The sequence below is a fragment of the Giraffa tippelskirchi genome, chromosome 11 (genome assembly GCF_054371585.1).
Source record: "Giraffa tippelskirchi isolate mGirTip1 chromosome 11, T2T-mGirTip1v1.2.pri, whole genome shotgun sequence".
Classification (NCBI taxonomy): Eukaryota; Metazoa; Chordata; class Mammalia; order Artiodactyla; family Giraffidae; genus Giraffa; species Giraffa tippelskirchi.
Window position 1 is genome coordinate 86,146,374 of NC_137285.1, and position 25,522 is coordinate 86,171,895.

The 25,522-nt window shown below is 35.7% G+C and overlaps 1 protein-coding gene across 1 annotated transcript in view; it reads right to left on the reverse strand.

Annotated features, from left to right (window-relative positions):
- Positions 1–25,522, reverse strand: part of CNTN5 (contactin 5) — a 1,514,795-nt gene that overhangs the window by 114,251 nt on the left and 1,375,022 nt on the right. The window contains exon 17 of the mRNA XM_081545335.1: positions 22,705–22,825. Within this exon, the coding sequence (XP_081401461.1) occupies positions 22,705–22,825 (121 nt within the window). The remainder of the gene's footprint in view (positions 1–22,704; positions 22,826–25,522) is intronic.

Genomic DNA, 25,522 nt, shown 5'->3' on the forward strand with positions numbered 1-25,522 from the left:
GGGAAAACTGAAAGAACAGCTGGCCAACTAGCAGAAAATTGCCAGAAAAGCAAATTATAAAATGAAATTACTAAATTGACTTAAACATTTACCTACAAGGTAATGGAATAATCACTTTTGGGTAGAGATTTGGGGTTTATTAAAGATAAAGGACAGGAATGGTATGGACCTAACAGAAGCAGAAGATATTAAGAAGAGTTGGGAAGAATACACAGAAGAACTGTACAAAAAAGATCTTCATGACCCAAATAATCACGATGGTGTGATCACTCACCTAGAGCCAGACATCCTGGAATGTGAAGTCAAGTGGGCCTTAGAAAGCATCACTATGAACAAGGCTAGTGGAGATGATCAAATTCCGCTGAGCTTTTTCAAATCCTAAAAGATGATGCTGTGAAAGTGCTGTATTCAATATGCCAGCAAATTTGGAAAACTCTGCAGTGGCCACAGGACTGGAAAATGTCAGTTTTCATTCCAATCCCAAAGAAAAGCAATGCCAAAGGATGCTCAAACTACTGCACAATTGCACTCATCTCACACGCTAGTAAAGTAATACTCAAAATTCTCCTAGACAGGCTTCAGCAATACGTGAACCGTGAACTTCCAGATGTTCAAGCTGATTTTAGAAAAGGCAGAGGAACCAGAGATCAAATTGCTAACATCTGCTGGATCATCGAAAAAGCAAGAGAGTTCCAGAAAAACATCTATTTCTGCTTTATTGACTGTGCCAAAGCTTTTGACTGTGTGGATCACAATAAACTGTGGAATATACTGAAACACATGGGAATACCAGACCATCTTGAGAAACTTGTATACAGGTCAGGAAGCAACAGTTAGAACTGGACATGGAACAACAGACTGGTTCCAAGTAGGAAAAGGAGTACATCAAGACTGTATATTGTCACTCTGCTTATTTAACTTATATGCAGAATACATCATCAGAAGTGCTGGGCTGGAAGAAGCACAAGCTGGAATCAAGATTGCTGGGAGAAATATCAAAAACCTAAGATATGCAGATGACACCACCCTTATGGCAGAAAGTGAGGAAGAACTAAAAAGTCTCTTGATGAAAGTGAGAGAGGAGAGTGAAAAAGTTGGCTTAAAGCTCCACATTCAGAAAACTAAGATCATGGCATCTGGTCCCATCATTTCATGGGAAATAGACGGGGAACAGTGGAAACAGTGTCAGATTTTATTTTTTGGGCTCCAAAATCACTGCAGATGGTGATTGCAGCCATGAAATTAAAAGACACTTACTCCTTGGAAGGAAAGTTATGACCAACCTAGATAGCATATTAAAAAGCAGAGACATTACTCTGCCAACAAATGTCCATCTAGTCAAGGCTATGGCTTTTCCAGTAGTCATGTATGGATGTGAGAGTTGGACTGTGAAGAATGCTGAGCACCAAAGAATTGATGCTTTTGAACTGTGGTGTTGGAGAAGACTCTTGAGAGTCCCTTGGACTGCAAGGAGATCCAACCAGTCTATCCTAAAGGAGATCAGTCCTGGGTGTTCATTGGAAGGACTGATGTTGAAGCTGAAACTCCAATACTTTGGCCACCTCATGAGAAGTTTTGACTCATTGGAAAAGACCCTGATGCTGGGAAGGTTGGGGGCAGGAGGAGAAGGGGACGACAGAGGATGAGATGGCTGGATGGCATCACTGACTCGATGGACATAAATTTGGGTAAACTCTGGGATTTGGTGATGGACAGGGAGGCCTGGCGTGCTGTGATTCATGGGGTCGCAAAGAGTTGGACGTGACTGAGCGACTGAACTAAACTGAACTGGACTGAAAGATGTAGAATTATAACCGATGAATTTCTATGATTTTCTATTCAAAATTAGAGAAAGAATTTTAGAGCAATCTTGACCTAAAAGTCTACTTTAGAAACCCACTAATAATCCGTGTCATTCTCATTGCTACATTTATTTTTTAAAAAAGGGCCTGGAAAAGTTAGAGAAATTGTCATATGAGGACAATAATGAAAAGCTAAAGCTTGACAGCTTTGACTTATAGAAGCTGACTGGATACTAGGGGACCTAAGATCTTATGCGGGCCTTACCATTTTCTAGCCAAGTGAGTTAGGAATTCACTTTTGTATCTTTAGCACACACAAAATTTTTCAGGTACTAAAGCTGGAAGGATGGGTTTTCCTGTGAATATTCCAAGAAAACTGTTCCTTTGGCTTAGTACTTGAAGATGGAACAGGTGCCTTTTGTTTGTTTGGGGTGGCAAAAGAGGGTAATAAACAAATATGCCAAATGATTAAAAAATTCAAGGCTTTTTGAAGAGCAGGAAGTAGATAATTTAAGTTTGGTCAGAGCAGCAAACTTTTATGTGGAGAAAAGGAGGTCAAGGGAAGACCTTGAACACCTGGACAATGAGTTTAAATTATTTTACAAAGGTAATGGAGGTCAGTAAATGTTTTAAATTTGGAGGTGAAACAACACAGTGGATATTATAAAGGAAGAGTCAAGAATGGGAATGAAATATTATTCCAGAATTTCATGCTAAATAAATTGGAAGAAAGATGATAGAAAAAGGGCAAAATCTGGAAGTGGATCTCAAAAGTTTTCCTCTCAACTAAATGTAATAAATTTTAATTGAAATAATTCTGAAGATAACACTGAAGTGCAAAGGTAGGAAGATGCTAGTTTGGAGACTGAAGAGAGTTTAAAAAGTCTTAAATCATTATTGAGAACCATGTGATGGGAAATAAATAATAGCTGAATAGCAATATTACTGAAAAACATTGAAAGTTTATGTAAAATGAAAAAATGATTTTATACGATCTGAGTCAACATTCTTCTTTTGGATTTTTTTATTGCTCATTACCAGAAACAGGTGATTGAGTTTAAAAGTTGGCATGATAGGTACCAAGAAAGTCATGAATTTCAGGTAAGAAATGAATTAGATAAAACTCATAATCATACAAGTTAGTAGAGTGATGTGAAGCTCAGAGGAAGATAATAAATGTGGGAGGCATCTGCATTTAATTGCAACAGATTAAAGCTGTTGTCAGAGGTTTCATGTCTCAAGCTATAGATCAAAATATACATAGCAGAACTCCTGGGACACAAGTCAGTGGCCCTGCAGTTGTATATAGGGAGAGATAATAAGGCCCTGGCACTCAGAGGGGGCTTCCCTGTTGGCTCAGATGGTAAAGAATCTGCCTGCAATTCAGGAAACCTGGGTTCAATCTCTGGCTCAGAAAGATCCCCTGGAGAAGGCTATGGCAATGCACTCTAGCATTCTTGCTCGGAGAATTCCATGGATAGAGGAATCTGGCTGGCTACAGTCCATGGGTTGCAAAGAGTTGGACATGACCGAGAGACTTTCAGTCACGCTAAGGGGGCTGATATATCATTGACAATTCAAAAAAATCTCTTGATATAAAACCTCAATAGACACATAAACCTTTTCTTTAACACTTCTATTTAATTTCTTACCCATATACGGTTAAACTTCATTTTATTGCACTTTAAAAATATTGTTTTTTTTTAAAAAAATGAAAGTTTGTGGCAACTCTGAATCTAGCAAGTTTATCAGCATCATTTTTCTAACAGCATCTGCTCACTTCATGTTTATATGTCACATTTTTGTAGTTCTTGGGCTATTTCAAACTTTGTCCCTATTATTATATTTGTTGTGGTAATCTGTAAGTTTTGATGTTACTACTACAATGCAGTGAAAGTTCACATGATGGTTAGCATTTTTTAGTGGTATTTTTAATTAAGGTATTTACATTGTTTTTGAGGCTTAATGCACACTTAAAGGACTAAGTGTTTTGTAAGCACAACTTTTCTTTAACTTGAAATGCAGTTGATTTACAAGCTGTGTGAGTTTCATGTTTACAGAAAACTGATTCAGTATACTGGGCTATACAGTAGGTACAACCTCTAGGTGCATCCATGCTGCTGCAAATGGCAATATTTCATTCTTTTTTTTATGTCTGAGTAATATTCCATTGTATATATGTGCCACATCTTCTTTATTCTTTCATCTTTTGATGGACACAGGTTGCTTCCATTATTGGCTATTGTAAATAGTGCTACTATGAATATTGGGTTGCAGGTATCTTTTTTATTTATAGTTTTCTCTGGATATATGACAGGAGTGGGATTATTAGATCATAAGTTGGTCTATTTTTAGTTTTATAAGGAACTTCATTCTGTTCTCCAAAGTGACTGTACCAATTTACATTCCCATCAACTCTATAGGAGGGCTTATTTTTTCACCACACCATGTCTATCATTTACTATTTATAGACTTTTTGATGATGGTCATCCTGACTAGTGTAAGGTGATACTTCATTGTATTCTTAATTTGCATTTCTGTAATAAATAGTGATGCTGAGCATCTTTGCTTGTGTTTTTTGGCCATCTGTATGTCTTTTTTGAAGAAAAATCTTTTTGTGTCTTCTGCCCATTTTTTCTGCTGGGTTGGTTGTTTTTTTTGATATTGAGCTGTATGAGCTGTTTGTATATTTTGGAGCTTAATCTCTCGTCAGGCTTCCAAGATGGATCAGTGGAAAAGAATATGCCTGTTAATGCAGGAGACGCAGATTTGATCCCTGGGATGGGAAAGATCCCCTGAGTAAGGAAATGTCAACTCACTCTAGTATTCTTGCTTGGGAAATCCCATGTTTAGAGGAGACTGACAGGCTGTAGTCCATGGGGTTGCAACAGAATTGGACATGACTTAGCAACTAAACCACCACCACAATAACAACAAATCTCCTGTCAGCCAGATCATTTGAAAATATTCTCTCCATTATGTAGGTTGTCTTTTCATTTTGCTTATGATTTCCTTTGCCATGCAAAAACTTTTGAGTTTTTAGTTCTCATTTGTTCATTTTTGTTTTCATTTCCATTACTCTAGGAGATGAATCCAAAAAGATAATGCTGCAGTTTATGTCAAAGAATGTTCTGACTGTGTTTTCCCCTAGGAGTTTTGTAGTACCTGTAGTACATTACGTTTAGATCTTTAATTAAGTTTGAGTTTATTTTTGCATATGGTTTTAGAGAATGTCCTAATCATTCTTTTACATGCAGTTGTCTCGTTTTTCCAGAATAACTTATTTTCTCCATTGTATAGGCTTGCCTCTTTTGTGGAGAATTAATTGACCATGGGTGAGTGGGTTCATTTCTGGGCTTTCTATTCTATTCCATTGATATATGTCTTTTTTGCACTAGTACCAAATTGTTTTGATAACTGTAGCTTTGCCGTATAGTCTGAAGTCAAGGAGACTTGACTAAGTCAAGGAGACTATTTCTCCAGCTCTGTTTTCCTTTCTCAAGATTGTCTTGGCTTCTCATGGTCTTTTGTGTTTCCATATAAATTTTAAAACTTTTTGTTCTGGTTCTGTGAAAAATGCCAATGGTAATTTGGTAAGGAATGTGTTGAATCTAAAGGTTGCCTTGGGTAGTATATTTATTTTGACAATATTGGATCTTTCAATCCGAAAACATTATTCTTGGGATTCTTTCTGGTTGTCATTTTCAATTTCTTTCTTCAACATCTTGAAGTTTTCTGAGTGCAGTTCTTTTGTCTCCTTAAGTAAGTTTATTAATAGGTATTTTCTTATTTTTTTTTTTTTATAAATTTATTTATTTTAGTTGGGGGCTAATTACTTTACAATATTGTAATAGTTTTTGCCATACATTGACATGAATCAGCCATGGGTTTACATGTGTTCCCCTTTCTGGACCCCCCACCCACCTCCCTCCCCATCCCATCCCTCTGGGTCATCCCATTGCCCCGGCCCCGAGCCCTTGTCTCATGCATCGAACATGGAATGGTGTTCTGTTTCACAAATGATAATATACATGTTTCAATGCTATTCTCCCAGAACGTCCCACCCTCACCTTCTCCCTCAGAGTCCATAAAATTGTTCTATGCATCTGTGTCTCTTATTCTGTCTCGCATATAGGGTTATCGTTACCATCTTTCAAATTCCATATATATGCATTAGTATACTGTATTGTTGTTTTTCTTTCTGGCTTACTTCACTCTGTATAATGGGCTCCAGTTTCATCCATCTCAGTAGAACTGATTCAAATGTATTTTTTTTAATGGCTGAGTAATATTCCATTGTGTATATGTACCACAGCTTCCTTATCCATTCGTCTGCTGACGGACATCTAGGTTGCTTCCATGTCCTGGCTATTGTAAACAGTGCTGCGATGAACATTGGGGTACATGCGTCTCTTTCAATTCTGGTTTCCTCAGTGTATATGCCCAGCAGTGGGATTGCTGGGTCATATGGCAGCATCCATTTATGATAAAAACCCTCCAGAAAGCAAGAATAGAAGGAACATATCTCAACATAATAAAAGCTATATATGACAAACCCACAGCAAACATTATCCTCAATGGTGAAAAATTGAAAGCATTTCCCCTAAAGTCAGGAACAAGGCAAGGATGCCCACTTTCACCACTACTATTCAACATAGTTTTGGAAGTTTTGGCCACAGCAATCAGAGCTGAAAAAGAAATAAAAGGAATACAGATAGGAAAAGAAGAAGTAAAACTCTCACTGTTTGCAGATGACATGATCCTTTACATAGAAAACCCTAAAGACTCTACTAGAAAATTACTAGAGTTAATCAATGAATATAGTAAATTTGCAGGATATAAAATTAACACACAGAAATCCCTTGCATTCCTATACTCCAATAATGAGAAAACAGAAAGAGAAATTAAGGAAACAATACCATTCACCATTGTATTTTCTTATTTTTGATGTGATGGTAACTGAGATTGTTTCCTTAATTTATATTTCTTATCTTTAGATGTTAGTGTATAGAAATGCAACAGATTTCCCTGTATTAATTCCGTATCCTGCAACATTACTGAATTAGTTGAAGAGCTCTAGTAGTTTTCTGGTAGTGTCTTTAGGATTTTCTATGTATAGTATCATGTCATCTGCAAACTGACAAGTTTACATCTTTTCCAATTTCAATTCCTTGTATTTCTTTTTCTACTCTGACTTCTCTGAGTTTTGTGGCAAGAACTTCCAAAACTAAGTTAAACAAAAGCAGTAAAAGTGGATAGCTTTCCCTGGTCCATAATCTTAGAGGAAACGATTTCAGATTTCTGCTTTTGACTATGATATTATCTGTGGGTTTAGCTGTGAGTTTATATGGCCTTTGTTATGTTGAAGTAGATTTTCTCCATGCCCACTTTCTGAAGAGCTTTTTTTTTTTTTTAATCATAAATGAATGGTTATTTTTATTAAAAGCTTTTTCTGTGTAAGCATAACTTTTATATATACTTGAAAACTAAAACATTTGTGTGACTTTTTAATGTGATATTCACTTTATTGTGGTGGTTTGGAACAAAACCCACAGAATCTTCAAGTATATCTGCACTCCAGGTTGCCAGAATCTACCATGTGAATTGTTCTTGGCTATTTGAAATTAGTTTTTAATATTTAGATTAATATTTCCTGTAAGAATGAGTGTATGTATGAATGTATGCTTCAAGGAACAGGGTGGAGTGAAAAGAAAATCATGAAAAAAATTGCTGAGGGACTTAAAGAGATCAGAGCCCCAAACTTCAAATAATAGTTTTGTGATTGCAGCCACACTAAACTTCTGAAAATCTTTTCCCACCACACCACTCCCAGTTTTTCCTCCAATTTTACTCAGTTTGCTTTTCTGCTTATTGACGTTATATGACATGACAGTATATTTAATATTAAATGCCTATGATTATTGTTTACTTAGCTACTACTCTGTATACTGAACATTCTTCCTTATTTATGTGATTTTTTAAAAATGTGATTATTCTTTTATTTATTTATTTATTCTAATAATTTGTTTAACAATATTGGGAAATATACATACTAGACTTTGGACTTTAGGAAGTAAATAAAATATAGAATGTACTTGGCTCTTATACGGTTTACTTTGTAGGGAGGAGAAGACAGTCAATGAACAAATGAATGAGATTATTTCAGATAGTAATAAATGCAATGGAGAAAATAAAGTGGTATAAAAATTGGTTGGAGACAAGGCAGGAGACACTAGACATGGAGCTGATAATCAAATGATATTGTTGTTCAGTGGCTAAGTCCCGTCTGACTCTTTGCGACCCCATGGACTGCAGCATGCCAGGCTTCTCTGTCCTTCACTATCTCCTGGAATTTGTTCAGATTCATCTCCATTGAGTTGATTATGCTACCTAACTATGTCATCCTCTGCCACCCCATCTCCTTTTCCCTTCAGTCTTTCCCAGCATCAGAGTCTTTTCCAATGAATCAGTTCTTCTCATCAGGTGGACAAAGTATTGGAGCTTCAACTTCAGCATCAGTCATTCCAATGAATATTCAGGGTTGATTTCCTTTGGGATTGACTGGTTTATTATACTTGCTGTCCAAGGGACTCTCAAGAGTCTTCTCCAATACCACAGTTCAAAAGCATCAATGATAGGAAGGAACTATCCAGCACATAAATGGGCAAGAGTTTTCCAGGCAGATATTATTAATAAAAATATTCCTAAGTGTTATGCACTTAGCATATCTGTGGAACAGAAAGAATTCTGCTGTTGTTTAATCAAAGTGAAAGAAGAGGTTAGAAGAAGATAATATTCTTTGAAATATCAGTAAGTGCCAGGTAATAAAGGGATTTGAAGACAATGGTAATAAATTTGGATTTTACTCTGAGTGTTTTGGAAATTCATTGGAAATAAATTTTCTTTTCATACAAGAAGAGTCAAAGGAAAGAAGCCATTGAAAATTGTAGATAAAAAGGTGCAATGGAAGACTTTAGAACATACAGAAAGATTTGGGGAAAAACCTATATAAATGATTAAAAATGTAAGAGCATTTTTCTTTGCAATAAATTTTTTATAACAAATATAAATGTGACAATTCAGTAAGTCTGTTTCCCAGTGTTGATTTATTGTACTGTTGTTGCTTAGTAGAAGTTGTCAGTAGTAGTAGTAGCAGCTTCAGTGACAGTGGCCCTTGGATGCTCCAAGGGTGGTTTGGACACATGTTTCTTGCAATCTCATGGACTCTGTGGTGATTTTTCTACTTCCATTGAAAGGAAAAACAAAAATATTACCACCTCTTCCCCATGTCAGTCTTATAAAACTGGAATTTTATGATATTTATCCTGGTTAATATAATTTGTGAATGACATGTATTTGTCATTGGGATTTTGACTCCTTGTGAGTTGTGAGCTAAAATGGCTTGTGCTGTTTTTGGCTAAACATTTAATTACTAATGTGAGACTTTACACATCATTGCATTTAAAATGTTTATTTAAAGAATCCTTGTGTTCCTTTTTAGAAAAATACAAACACTTCTTGGCCAATTATTACAAACTTCAGGTGAAAGGTAAATTAAGCAACAATTTCAAGTAGTTAGGCAGGCATAAACACTTAATGTAGTTTTATATAAGTTGGAGTTGTGCACTCTCTATATAAGTGTTACTCTCCATCCATCGAAGGTGATCTTTCTGAAATGGAAAATAGATATTTGAATGTCTATTGTGCAAACTAGCAAGAATAATTAAAAATAATCAACTTGTTTATTTAAAACCTCAAGCAACCCAGACACTATCCTGAAATTAATTTAGTAAGCTAGTGTTACACAAATTCTAAGAACAGATGAGTTGAAGAAATCCTGTGGGAAAATAACATATGGGGTGCTAAAATATGCTAGGTATCATGCTTCTGCAAAGCTTTCTATAAATCCAATATTGGATTTATTGTGTATGATTCATTACAACTCTGTAATGCAAATTAAGATAAAAAAATAACATATGCCTATATGGGCTTTAAAATTTTTCAATCTCACTATTCATTTATGAATAATTTATAGCTATCCTGTGACATATTTTCCTAGATATACCATGAAGTAAATTTGGAATTATTATTTCCAAAGACATTTTAGGGCCACATGTTTATAAAGTCATTCATTTTAAGACAGCTGTACCCTTGGCAATACTGTGGCCTAAACTATAAAGAAAGCAGTAGACTTTCTTTAATATGTTTTTCTCTGAAGCATAAATTTACAATTATTCCCATTTACAGTTGTTTCCCAGTATCCACCAGGGATTGGTTCCGAGATCCCCCCTCAGATGCAAAAATTTGGGGATGCTTAAGTCCCTTGTATAGAAAGGGATAATATTTGCATATAATTTAAACAATCTTCCTGTATACTTTAAATCATCTCTGGATTAATTGTAATAAATCTAAATGCTATCCAAATACTTGTAAAAAAAATGTAAATGCTATATAAATAATTACGTATACAACAAATTTAATTTTTGCTTTTTGGAACTTTCTAAAATATTTTTCCCCAAATAGTTTTGATCCACAGTTGTTTGAGTCTGCAGATGCAGAATCCACAGATACAGAGAGATGACTATATTTAGATTTTCCTTCATGATGTTCCCTGATACCAACAACTTGTTGTACAAGATATTTCTTTGAGACTAGGGACATGTTTCATAATCATGGAAGTGAACAGAAGTTTGCAAACATGTATCTGGGCATCATTAGTTTTATATTTTAACAAACTGAGCAAATCAATTGGCCCCTTAGGACTTAGAAAAGAATAAGTATTACTTCCTAAGTGCTTAACTTACTGGGCAATGGCTGAGCTATAATGGAGTAAGAACTGTCTTAGTGGTTTCTTGACGATTACTTGCTTTTCCTCTGAGTTTTTTGTTGTTGCTGTTCTACAACTGTAAGAAGATTTTTATCACTATGAAATGTATCATTAGAGCTCAGCACAGATTGAAAAAAGACTATTGTCATATGGTGGCAGTGAACTTGGTATAATCCCTATGCCACCATGTAATTCATTAGGAGAGATAGAGACAGTGGGCTTTTGCAGAAGCACTTAAATAGAGCAGTCCTGGAGGTTGGATAATTTGTAACAGATGTTCCATATAATGAATGGATTACAGGGAGAGTGTCTGCAATGCAGACTATTTCATTCAGTGGGTATGATCGATGCTTTTATTAGCTTGACTTAACATTCTGTGAACTGAGGTTGCGAGACAAATATGTGAGCTAGCTTTGATTTACTGATACACACAGATCAGGTAATAAAATCTCTTTGAAACAGAGATTAGGTATTTCAAATGAAGTTTACTAATAACAGTCCTATTTCTTGAGTTGGCACAAAAGAAATAATTATATGAACCAATAACTGCTTGAACTTGTTTTATGCCATATTTTTCTGTGATTAATGTGCACTGCTGCTGCTGCTGCTAAGTCGCTTCAGTCGTGTCTGACTCTGTGCGACCCCATAGACGGCAGCCCAACAGGCTCCGCCGTCCCTGGGATTCTCCAGGCAAGAACACTGGAGTGGGTTGCCAGTTCCTTCTCCAATGCATGAAAGTGAAAAGTGAAAGTGAAGTGGCTCAGTCGTGTCCGACCCTTAGCGACCCCATGGACTGTAGCCTACCAGGCTCCTCCGTCCATGGGATTTTCCAGGCAAGAGTACTGGAGTGGGGTGCCATTGTCTTCTCCTAATGTGCACTGAAATTAACCAAATTAGAACATTGACAAACAAGAAAGCTGACAACTTAGTATAGATGATTAATTTTTGTTAACTTATGTGATTTAGGAAAAACATTCCTTTGTTTGAAATTCTGTACTTTTGACCTAGAATATTTTAAAAGCTAAGACATAATTCCAGAGGAAATTGAAAACCATTCATACTATTTGTTTTCAATTAAAAAAATCTAAGTACTTGTTTCACAAGTACTTCCAAATCTTTTAGTGTCCTTGGTGGTGTTTATAAAGGGTTTTTACTTTAATTTTTGCATTGCTTCATTGCCAACTAAAAGTATGCAAAATTCCATGTAAACATTCATATAATGAATATTTATGTTCTTAAAATATTGAAGACTATGATGTAAATCAATTTATAATATTTTGGGGGGGTTCATTTCATATGCTATCAAGCTGGTTACTTTTAGATAGGCAGATAGTGATGATTGTCACTGGTAGAAAAGCAGTAATCTTAGGACTCTATGATAGCTTCATCTACACATCTTTTCTGGAGTAAAATATAATTTGTGCATTTAACTTTTTTTTATTCAGCCTTAGCCTCTTGGTGACTTTGTGTAACTGTACTTCAAGATCTTTAGTATTTGTTTCACACATGGGAAATTCTCTCGTACTCTAAGGTAGCTATTGAAGTTTGCTCAAAGATGGAGCCCCCCACAATGGAATCTACAACACAAATAAACACACTAATATAAGCAATCCACTTCTGGAAAGTGAGGCAAAGTTTCATTGACTCAGTTAACTGAATATACCAAGATGGTCCTAATGGTATTTCACAGTTCATACTAATGACAGTAAACCTGCAGAGAACACAGTTATGCCAGGTTTAAAAACATGCTAATTTGGCCCTGAGGAAGCAGAAGCAACCAAAATGCCCCCATTCACCTTTAGAATGCTTATCAAAGTGTATTTGCACAAGAGGGACAGAACAATCATAAAGTTATTGGATATTTCAGTCATGGCTAATCAGGTAGGATTGCCTGTTGGATAAATGTAGACCATTTTCTTGTTTATAGGTACCATGAAGAACAATGATTCATCTCCCTAATCTTAATGATTAGGGAAACATATTCTTCATCTAGTGAAGAAGATCAACAACAGTGTCTTGCATTTTCTGAAAAGCATTCCACCACTTGAAATCTCAATTCATTTTCCTATTAAACCTGCAAATTGGATATTATGTCCCCATTTTACAAATGAAGAATCCAGAAGAGGTAAAATGCCTTGCCTCCAGTTATCCATGAGATAAAGAGTTAGATCCAAATCCTGGCCTGGGCTGGGTAACCTGGCTTCTATCACAGCCATTTTAAGCAACATGAGTCATCTTTAAGTTGGGCTATTGAGATTCAGCAAACATTTACAGTGCACCAGCTATAAATTAGTGCAGCGTTAAGTGCACAGTTGCCCAAAGATCTTTTTTCCAAACACAGCACAAGTACAGCAGATCTTTTCCCACTACTTTTTGCACATTTTGAATGTATGCAGTTTTATTTTCTCACAGCAATAATTAACCTTGCAGCTGTCATTTTTATGTCTCAGCTTTTCAATACTTGACCACTTTGACTTTTGTAGAGGTAATTCTCTGTTTTAATAAATTGCTTTTTTTTTTAATGTAAAAGCAGGAACTATTTTTTCCTTTCCTTCTCAGTTTTTTAGGTACCTCACCAATGATTCACAAATTTCCAAAGGCAAAATCTACTGATATACTCAATCTATAACATAGGAACCCATGTACTCATGACTGCCAATCCTTACACATAATGTATTAAATTAGATTTTCTCCATAAGTACTAAGCAACATGTTTTACATAATTTAGTTTAGAAAAAATAAAAAAAAACCATCAATTTTGAAAGATTTTTTTATCAAGAATGAGTGACTTATTTTATTTTTTTCTCATCATCTGGTGCTCAGTTTCATCTGTACTCTTTTACCTCACTTGCTCTAACTCATTAGAGAGCTAATTGCCTTTGTAATTCCAAATTAAGGAGTAGTGAAATGGAGACATTACCTTTGCCAGGTGTTTGGGAGGGCAAAATCCAATTTGCAGTAAAAGTTTCTTCCAATCAGTGTTAGCCCTCTGTTCAGGCTGCATGGATTTCATGTGGATTAATGAAAAATTATTCAGAGTCCAGGCTATATGTTGTATTATGTCACACAAAATCAAGAAAATAATTAAGAATTGAGTATTCTGGAATATAAATTGAAATAAAACAAGATTTGGGGATAGAAACTGAAGTGAACTTACCAATTTTGTATTATCTTCCTTGGGGATGTGACCAGTTGTTGTGTTGACATTCAGCTGAATTTTTGCTTGAAACTTGGATTCCTCATGTGGATATCAAAAAAGGGCCATGTAATAATGTATATGCCCTACAAAACGATTCTGGGCTTCCCTTGAAAACAAATTACTACCCAATACTCAAAAGACATGCTAAAACAATTTATGTAAAATTCATAGAAAACAATACATTCAGGGAAATAAAAAGGTTAGGTTTCAGAAAGTTTAGGTTCAAAAGATTAGGTTTCCTAAAACAACTGATGGTTGGTTTAGGTTGTGTTTACATAAAGTATATGAAAAGTAAGTAGGATGACATTTCCAAACAATTCAAACAAATGAACAGACTATAAAATGTACTTCCAATATTTTAGCTAAGCAATATTGGTGACCTTAAGGACATCCTTTTGAACATCAAAGATCATTTTTGTTTGTTTGTTTGTGTTGTGTTGTTTTGTCTTCAAGGCTCTTAACATAATTCACCCATAAGTAGATGAGAAACAATGAACATCAAAGCTTTGAAAGAATAGCGACCAGAACTGGGCGGAAGGTCGGGCACTTTTTAAACCAATTGGCAATATTTTCCCTGCTTAATAATTGGGGCAACTAGAAGAAAGTTTAAAATGAGAGAACAAGGAGAGATCATGTAGAAAGAGGTCTATTATTGACTGATGCTTACTATTCCTGAGGGTATTTTGTCCAGAAGTGATTTGTTTCTATTAAAACATAAAATGCTTAGAAAAGAAGCCCTACAAGGTGTCCTGAGACAAGTCCTAAACCTTTCTGAGGTTAGCTTCCTTATCTGCCAATTGGAACTAAAAATAGTATCCCTCTCATATTGCTTTTATAGCACATTCTAGATATATAAAATGAAATAATTCATAGAGAGACTTTAGCACATTTCTTGGCATATACAAAGAACTTAACAAATATTAGCTGTTTTATCAATAGAGCATATGATCAGAAAGCAAAATGTGTTGCTCATATATCTGCAATCATACTCTTTTAATTATATTATAAAAAGTGTTCCTTCATGTTGGAGACATAAGTTGCTTGTGATTAGCTGTAACACAGGGCCTGTTACATGTTGTGCATGCGTGTGAAGTCGCTTCGGTCGTGTCCAGTTCTTTGTGACCCTGTGGACTGTCGCACCTCTGTCCATGGGATTCTTCCAGAGAATACTGGAGTGGGTGGTCACGCCCCACCTCCAGGGGATCTGCCTGACCCAGGGATCGAAGCCTGGTCTTCCTTGTCTCCTGCACTGGCAGGTGGGTTCTTTACCACTTGTGCCACCTGGGAAGTCCTCTGCCACATATTATGTGCCCTATAAATGTTTGATGAATAGCTACTGAATGAATGAGAGAAGAGTGAGCAAGAGCTAAAGTTGAGCAACCCGCTCAAAATCACACACCTAGTAAGAGCTTGTGGGGACGTGAAACATCCTGTCTGACTTCAAACCATTTGTTTTCCTTAAGATACTGCACAGCTTTTCATAGATTATCACTGACCTCTCTCCACCTACTCTGATTTCATTATCACACTGAATTTGCCCTTGCCGAGGTCATCAGTTATTTAAAACTGCTCAAACCAGTGGTATCTATTTGTTCTTGATTTACTTGCATTTGACGTTGAAGCCTATTTTCTCCTTCCTGAAATTCCCTTTTCCTGTCCCTAAGGTTTGGTTCCCTTGATCTTCCACTTAGTTGCTCTGTCTGGCAGCTACTTCCCAATCTTCTTGTAGCTTCCTCCTCTTCCTCAACGTCAGTGTTTCTGAAGCGTATATCTTGAGCTTCTTCCCCTTCTCATTCTTGACATGCTGTCTTTGCAATTTCATTTCCATCTCATCATTGTGAAATTTACAACTCAGCTCAACCCTATTCTCTCCTGATCTCCGTAGTCACAAATCTATTTACTTACTGGGTATTTCTCTCTGGAGAGCCTCATCTTAACTGCTCTTCCTTCACCTCCCAATTCACCTGTCTCCTTATCTTCCAGATTAATTGAAAAGCGTGATCATTCTTCATTAGGATGGCCACTTAATTTATCATCTAAACCTGGACAATTTTGAGAGAAAGGACTTCATTAATAATTAGGCTGGCTCTCCGAGTTTAACCTGGAACTGCCTTGGTCTAAGCAGACTGTATGTCTTCCCTCCCATTGACCACCCAGTTAAGCATTACCACTGGAATTTATCCTGGCCTCCTCTTCTCATTTTTCCATAAGGTGAGCCACAAACTTCTGTAGATCTTGTCTCCTTCCTAGCTGTTTAGTATGTGTGTTTCTTTCCATCTCAATTACCATTGTCTTTTATCAGACCCTTCTTATTTCTTATCAGGATTATTGCCACGGTCTCCCATTTGGTCTCATGCTCCCCTAAAACATCCCCTGCATTTGTCAGAATGATCCTCTTGAAGTGCATATCTAATTATATGCCTTTCCAGTTTTGGTCCTTTAATGGCTACCTATAATCTGTGGCATAAAAGGTAAGTTCTTTCCCACGACATCAGAAGGCACTTATACCCCATCCCGTCTCACTACTGATCCTTCTTGCACACTAGAACTGTCTCGGCATATAGTAGGTACTCAATAACAATAAATAAAATCAGCATTTAAAACATATCCCCACATATCAAGAACTTGCTTCAACAAGTTTACATAAGTAAGAAGTAATAGTAAATGCCATTTTTATAATAGGACAGATGAATTAAAAAAATATAAGATTTGTGGAGCAAAATACACGGTGAATTGTGATTACCTTTCAATTTGTGATTCAGAAATATGTGTGATATAAAACCTATTTGATTAGATTTTTCTCAAAATGGAAGAGTGAAGTCAGTGTACTTGTTTCAAAATAGCAAAATGCTCCCCAGAAAGTTTAAGTCAGTTGATGGAAATATCAGTTCCTAAAAGAGAACTTGGCTTCCAGCAGTCACTCAATATTTGTTGAGTGGCTAAATATAAGAAATTTAGTCTCCATCAATTGGCTGTCTATATACAGTGACAATTCATTTGTTCATTTTATGTATAACTGTGGCAAGCATTTGGTCATTTGATCAAGTCACTTCAGTCAACTATCATTCAGTGAACCAAACTAAATGTTGCACAGAAAATCTAGTCAAAAATGTTACTTTTTAGTCAGTTGTTAGAATTCCACAGATTAGCAAGCAACCACATGAAAAGTACAAGAGAAAAAAACTAAACTGCTATTCAGCGTCTAAGAGAAATTGTATACGTGTGAGTCAAACTAGTTAATGTAGAAAATGTTTAAGCAAGTGATTTGTATACATTATTTAAAAAGCCTTATCCAACACTAGTGACAGTAGTGATCTAAAATACCCACAATGCTATACAGGATATTCCAATAAGACTTTGCAATGAATGAGATTAGATTTGCTTCTAGATGAGGACATTTTATTTTATATCTCAGTTTTAAAGCTTTTTTAAATATTGGAAAAACAAATATATTAACCGAATAATTTCTATTCTGCTCTAAAATATAAATTATTGGCAAATTTGTTTAATATTAATATTAACATTAAAATTACACTGAAAGCATTTGTTATTGTTCTTTTGAGCCTCAAATACCAGCACATCATCAAACCCAGCTTTGTTTTTTGTGATTTATAGCTCCTTTTCTTTTTCCCTGGAGACTCTTTTGATTCCAAGACATTACTCCACCATATGAAGGCTTGTGCAAACTCCAAGCCTGTCATTTCATATTAGATTAGTGGTGGAAAAGGAAAACTGTGCGAACTCTGGATAGTTGTACCAAACACTTGTGCATTTTAAAGCTTGAAATTTTAGTAGTGGTCAAATGGTAAAATACATTTATATCAATTTGGAATCTACACATTTCAAAAGGGTAGTGTTTTGAGTGATATAAAGATAGAGCACATTAGTACTGGTTAATTCTCAAACCTACATGTATGAGAAATATGTTCAAGGTTTTCACTGAGCTTGAGTTTCCTTTTGTATTTGGAAAAGTGATAGTGTGTACTTGTATCTCTCCAAGGACAAAAGGTAGAAAACTTGAGAATTTTTCTCTCTTGCTGGTGAGGATCATTGAAAAGTATATCTTCGAGAGAATTTGGAGAGTATTTAATCAAAATTTCCAAGTTGGTTTCCATCAGATGGTAACTGGTATATTTAGATTATTTTCAACTATTTGAAAAAAAACCAAAACAGGTAGCACTTCACAATTAGCTAAAATGTAAATCCTTTTTTTTTTTTTTTCTGTTGGCTAAAGTTAAATCATCTAGTTTGGTAACACTGGCTACCTCATGATAAAAGATTTTAGTGAAAATTTAAATAAAAATATGAATTAACGATTACTTCAACATAACGAACAAAATCTTTCAAAACACAAGGCTCTTGAGGTAGAATAATAAAAAATGAGCTTTTGTGTAAAAAGCTGATGAAACCTCTGAGGAGGCTTTAATATGCTATTTTTATAGATGAGCAAACAGATTAAAACAACGCTGTTATAACTGATCCTCCCCTTTGCTAAAGTCCTTCTGTTCCTGTAGCTTCATACATAATTTAATGCTGTGCCTGGCTGACTTCGTGGTGTATTATTTGTGCAGTCACACAGGGTCTCTGCCTTAGAAGGTCCCTGTACTTGGATTAATGTTCTGCTGTCACTGTCTTAAGATTCTTGTCAAACTTTTGAACGAGGGACTCTGCATTTTCATTTTGCACCAGGCCCCACAACTTATGAAGTCAGTCCTATAGCTATGCCTATGGATTTTCATAGCATTCCATTATTTCCCCTAAAAGATGTAGGTTATCTACGGAACTTTCTTCCTTGGTGTTTCTCACCCCATTCCCAAAGGTGGTTCTCACACTAGTGGACAAGTGGATAGAGAGACACTTGCTCTCACACAGAGGGCTGAGATCTTGGCATCTACATCTGTTTCTGTTCTGTAGCAGGGCTTGCTACAGAGCAGGTGCCAGATGAATGGGTGAGTGAATAAATAAACAGCAATCCACAAATGCCTGTGACTTACTTAATTGGCACAACAAATTCTTAATAGCTTCTGTTTTGAAATAAAAAGTGACAAGGTTGATCAGCAGAGACTGAAGGTAAAATATTCAAGGAAAAATTTTGGAAAGAATAAATGGAATTGAACTGATGAGATGTTTGAAGTAAGACTGAAAGACATTCTGAACTCCAAGTTGAATCAGAAGTGATAGATGGAAGGAGGAAGAATAGTTAAAAGCAGTCAGATTTTTCTCAACAAATTGTGTCCTGAAGTAGATTCTCTCCTCTCAAATTCAGTTTAATACATGTCATATTCATCTTGTAAATTGTAATTCAGGGAATAAAATTTGTCATCCAAGTTTGGGGAAAAGGAAGTATACAGGCTGTGCATTCAGAAAGAACCAAGAGACTGTGGATTCTTCTTTGACTATGCCAAGAGTTTCTTGATCTACTGTTTTGCATTAATAAACAGAGCAATCTGAATAAAAATTTGCATGATGAAGTGCATTTTTTATTGCTTTCTCTGCCTGTGGGCAGAATAGACAGAGCTCAGGCTCGGGTTCCCAGTTAGTTTAGCTAAACACATTTTATTCTTTAAAGCTTGATAGTTTCTTACCCTTATATTCTCTTTGGGAAACATATTTCCGACAGTCAGTTTTGTAAAATAAAATAAAATAACAAAAAACTAATACTTTTTTCTCTGTTGTGTTTTATGTTGTGTTTGGTTACCTCTCATAATGCTTGGGAGTATCAGTTCTTTACAAATTGTGCATACCCCTCAGTGAGGTTATCCCTTAACGGTCTGTCTCCTTTACCATGGAGAATATAATACAGTTTTATCCATCTTTAAAGAGGTTCCCTGTAGCATTGTCTAGATTTACTTTCTCTCTTATTGCTATATCACACTTGAATAAGTGACTTAAATTGTGCACAGATGTCCAGGTGTGGCTTTAATTTCTTTTTATATTCTGGCAAAATAACTTATTTTAAGTTCATTACTTCTATTATGGGTCTCCAAATTACGCATGGTGCTGTTATGAGGCTGGTTCACTGAATATTAAGTATATGAGAGCAAGCAATTTTATGGTTCAGATGATTATTTATGGGAAAATTCAATTTTTGGAGGATGATAATAATGGTGGAATAGAGGTGAATAATAGCACTGACATTCACAAGCAAAATAAAGCAACAGTGGAAAGAAGCGTTTGGGGGAAGGATAGCTTTCAAGCAGTGCATAAGAAGAGAAGCAGGGACCAGTTCTAGTCGGGGACGCTCAGATTCTAAACAAGCAATGATGAAGTCTTAGGGCCACACACCTGAGCCCCAATTTAGTGTGCATGTGGGGCCAGGTGAACAACTGCAGGATTTGATGAGATGTGCAAAAGAATTTCATAGACTTTCTCTAATGGGAAAGAAGACAGTCTCCTAGGTTATCTAGGAGAATATAGACTTTCGTCCCCTAAGTCTCCACGGAAATAGAATTACAGAGTTATAAAAACATATTCCTTGCTAGCTAAGACTGTTCCGCATTCTCGGAGCCATACAATGAAGGTATCCTGTACGAAGTATGGTGAGATTGTCTTTACCATTCTCATTTTATGACACTCTTGAGTAAGTGTGCTTTAAGGATTCTGCTGCTAAAATCGTAACCATCATTAGAAAACCTTCATCTAGAAAGCTCAGCTTTGGTCCTGTCGCCTGAACTATTAGAATGCCCCAAGTTTACAAACCCAATGGTTGGAGGAGTGGGAGAAAGAAGACAGGGTAAAACTATTTTGAGTTTCATTTTACAACATTAAAAGTTGCAATATTCAAGCATCTGAGTTCCTTCAATTACCAGGAAGCTTCAGAAAGAAACAAGAAAAAAACAGAACCTTTACCTCAACTTTTAAATCTGTCTGAGACCAACCAGGCAGAAGAGGCAAGCTATTTTTACTAGTTTTAGAAAAATAATACAAGAATATAATAGAAAATTGGTGACTTGAAACAACTCACTTCAAATGAAAGCTTGAGCTGGATGTTGCATGAATATTCAGACAATAGCAACCTGTTTGAAATTGCTATTGAGTGTAATTCCAAATTTCTGCATTTTATCATCTCCTAGGCATAAAGCCAAAGGCTAAAAGAACAGAACACAAAAAAAGCCGAGCCTGAATTATATTCTAAATACTGTTGAGTTTAATTTTACTTACAAAGCAGAATGTTACTTTGTCACTTAAATATGCCCCTCACAGCCCTGTAAAAATACCTGGCTTCTTGTTATCAGCCTCTAAATTGTGTTATTCATTTAGAAAGCTCCAATTTTAGGAGCATCATTCTAAATTACTAGGCAAGTACTACACAATAAATACACATAATCTAAAACAGACTGTAGTGAGAGAAGAAAGCAATTTTCTATAAAATTGACTGCAGTGTGCGGTTTGCCATTCCATAAGCCTTGTAACTTGAAAGGCATAAAGGAAAAAATTTAGCTAAATGAAATATCATGAGAGGATGAGCACTTTAAAAAGTTGATGTTTTGTAATTGAGTAATACAGATACACATTCTTGTTATAAATTTGGAGACGAGTTCAAATAACCTTCAGAATAGAAATAAACACACGCAAAAAATGAGCATGCTGCCACTCACCCAGATACACATCTGTTTCAAAACAATGTTTTACTTGGACCAATAGTAGATGCACTACCCCAAGTCAATAAACCTTGGGTGACACATACAACCAAAACAGATGATGAGGCTTACATAGGCCTTGTATTCCCTGCTCAAGACTTTTATAATGTTAATGAATTATTGAAAATTATGATTGGAAAACACTCCAAGTGAATAAAACAAGTTAATGTAAGATATAAGTTTTTGTTACTGATTGTGTAATTTTTCTTTGCAGAGATCATGCAAGGGGTCTTAGCATGCAGTAGTCACATCAGTCAAATGTGATTTTTTTGAGATCAAAAAGGAAGAGATGGGATTCTGGTAATGTTCTAGCTCTTGTCTTAAATAGCAATTTCTTGGTGTGATTAGTTTACGATTGTTTTTTCTTTGAGCTGTATACTTATACAAATATGATTTTTTATTTTTATGCAGATATATTGTATCTTCATAAAAAAACAAAAAAGAAAAGAAAGAAAAAAGGGGAAAAAAGAGAAAGAGGGCAGAAAGAAAGGAATGAAGGAGGCAGAGAAGGAAAGGAAACGAGAGAGAAAAGAAGAAAGAAAGGAAGAAAGAAAAAGAGAAAATGCATGCTTAGAGCGGCATTTTCCAAGCTGGCAAATAATGTGCTAAAAGAAATTAGTGCTGTAGGCATTTACTTAATTCAAATAAGATATAGCTTCATAGGGTTGTAGAATTTGGCAGCCTTGCTCATAGTTGGAAGCCACTTAACTGTCATTTCTGCACAGAGAGACTGTATGTTGACATTTTCAGACTTTTAAACAATCCTTGTCACTTAACAATTGCAAATGCCACTATATTAGGCACGCAGTTTTTGTTTCAGGAAGCAGAATTTAGAAGTTAGTGGAGGGAAAAAAATGCCTAGGGGTTCCACTAGCTTTACATTTGGAAAACCACATACATACACACAAAAATTTTTGTTTTTCTAGTGTTCAAATGTCTTCGTGACTCAACTGTTGAAAATTTCATTTTGGCATTAAGTTGGGTAAACACCTAGTAACCACCTAGTACTAAAGGTGTTTGGGAACCTGAAGTTGGATCTGTAGGTTTTGTCTGTTTCTAAGGAGCAAGTTACCATATAATCGTTTCAAAGGCAAAAGGTTAAGCAAGAATGACATATATTGTAAAATCGAAAGTAAAATGCACAGTACTGATGTGCTCAAAGTCCATGCATTTCAATTCCTTTGTATGATAATTTATGGTGATCATGTCTTCAGACTGCACTATTAGCATACTCACCCCTAACAAGAAGTTCTGCCTCATCTGACACACTGTCTGCTGTGGTCTGTACCCTGCAGCCATATCTCCCAGCATGCATCAGAAGGATGTTCCTGATCATTAAATCTGCAGAGGATGCTTGCTGAAAGAGGGATGAAGTGCCAGTTTAAAATGTTGCAAATCTGCCTAGTTCAAGGTGGTTTAAGGGGAACTTTGCATATTCAGTCAAAGGGCCCATTTTTGGCCTTACAATTTATTTGACGACATTTCAGAAGTCAAACATGCCCCACTTTAAGGAACACATGGAAGCTATGTTTTCAACAATTGCTAATACCACATTCGAACATTTAATATTGCATATAATGATTTAGCAGCTACAATATTTAAGAAATATTTACAGACAAATTCATATCTTTAAAAGTTTAGGAAAAGTAGTGCACAAAAATTATTGCTTTGCTATTCAGAGACAGGCTTATTTTTGTGGCAAGAAAGCAGTATTGAAAGGAATAACAACTCGTGGAATTACGAGGTGACAGTAGTTAAAAGATTATCTTGCATGGCTTTATTGAATGGCTTCTTTTGTAGGCAACAGAATGAAGTGGTGCCTAGGTGCAAGAGTGCTGGTCCCAAAGCCATATGTTTTCACTCAACAGAGATTTATTTATTCCTTCCACAACCACCACCATCAGGAGTAGGGTCAGCCTGAATCTCTGTTAATCAAAGCAATTGAAAAACATGAAGACACAAAACACCCAATCCTTGTTGGGAGCATAATGATTAGAACATAGTTGAAGAACAGTTGTATCAAGGAGATCAATAAGTACCAAGAAGATTATTTTTAGTTGTACTAGTTCATGGGATCAGTGATTATCCTACACTTTAGGATGTCTGGTATAATCTTTCATTACTTAATCTTGTCTTTCATTTACTTTAACAGGAAAGATAGATTTCCTGTTTTCATGAAGATCTGGTATTTACAATTCAGGAGGTATTCTTTTCAGAGAATGACATAGCAAAACTCCAGTATGCTTTTCAATTTCCATGTTGCAATTAAAAACAGTTCCCTGGAATGAGAGTACATGCATGCAGCTTGAAATGACATCTTCGTAAAACTCAACACTCCTCTTTCATGGACACTTGAAAGAATGACTAATGCAAAACAGGGAATGCAAAAGCACCCCTGACTAGAGAGCTTTAATTTGTTGATGGAATGGGTGAATTATCTTAAGAAAAATGATGTATTTGTCCTTAGAAGGCAGTGTCCTGATGAGTATTTAAGAATTTAGTTGTTTACCTTCATTTTGAAATAAACTAATGGACTATATAAAATTCATAGTGAGAGGAATTTCTGAAAATCTGTTGGATTATTTTTGTCTTAGCATTCATAACAGGGTGAGAAGTTATTGGAAGTTTTTAACCTCTCAAATGATGTGTATTTCTTTAAATCAACCAATTAACTGTATATTATGTTTTAGGACATTTCTTTCCAGTATTTCATTTCTGTTTTTTGGGTTTTTTTCCCTTCCCATTAGTCTTATGATAGGAGCTTCTAAGTGTATTGAAGTTTTCTCTCATGAAATAATTGTTAATACATGGTCCAGAGTTAATACATGAACCAGAGTTCAGTCATTTACAAGGGAATGCTTCTTGGTGAGAATGCATTAAAATGTCACAATAATTATTTCAAGGAATATGATATTTGTCCAGTGAATGTCCTCCACTATTCTTTTCCTTAGATAAAATTGTTTCTCAAATTTCATTTTCTCATGTGTACCAGACCAAGTGCTCACTTCTTTCAAATCTGAAAAGGAAATTTACACTTAGTAAAAGCTTTGATTTCTCCTGGGGAAACAAACTGTAAACATCATAAGCCATAGCTTAGTTTCATATCTGCATAATATAATACTGTTTGTGCATGCTAAGTCGCTTCAGTTGTATCTGACTCTTTGTGACTCTAGGGACCGTTGCCCACCAGGCTCCTCTGGCCGTGGGATTCTTCAGGCAAGAATACTGGATGGGTTGCTATGCAACCCCTCCAGGGGATCTTCCCAACCCAGAGATCGAACCTGTGTCTCTTCCATCTATCCGTATTGCAGGTAGGTTCTTTACCACAATCGCCACCTGGAAAGCCCTATAATTCTGTATAAAAGAGTTTAAATATTTTTACCACTTTATATAGCATGGATCCATTTTAGGTATGAAATATCCTTTTCCCCATGGATTTTTAAGATGCCATCCTAATAGGGTACTCAGTTAAATTAGTCAAGAATAAATGTGCATACCACGGACCCAGAATAGAGACTATGTTTAATGGAAAAGCCAAGGAGAGGTCCAGAACTGAAGAGGACTATTCTTCTCAGAAGTAACACTTGGAGTTTTTTTTTTTTACTTGCTTGTTTTTCAATTTCACAAACTGATTGGTGGTAGTTTAACAGTAGAAAAAGTAATGATCATAAGTCATTGTTCAGGCTCATATTTTTGACAGAATTATTCCATAAAGTCACATTTCTGTGATTAAGTTAAATTTTCCAGATATTTTTCTTTCCAAATAATTGATTTCTTTTTGTCCTGGACAAAAATCTTGAAACATTTGTCCTTTTGTTAAATTATAGTGAAAGAAAAGTTTAACGGGATCAAGAAGAGACTACACTGAAAATCACAAAGAAGCCCAAAGAATCCAGGAGAGTGAAGTACAGATTATCTTTCTTATCCTGTCCTTTACTTGGTCCCTGCAATTAACAGCATGCAGTACTCTAGAAACTGTCTGAAGCTCCATCACCATCTATCAAGAAGAAAAAGTCTACAGCCTATTACTTATGTATTAATGCCACGACTATGT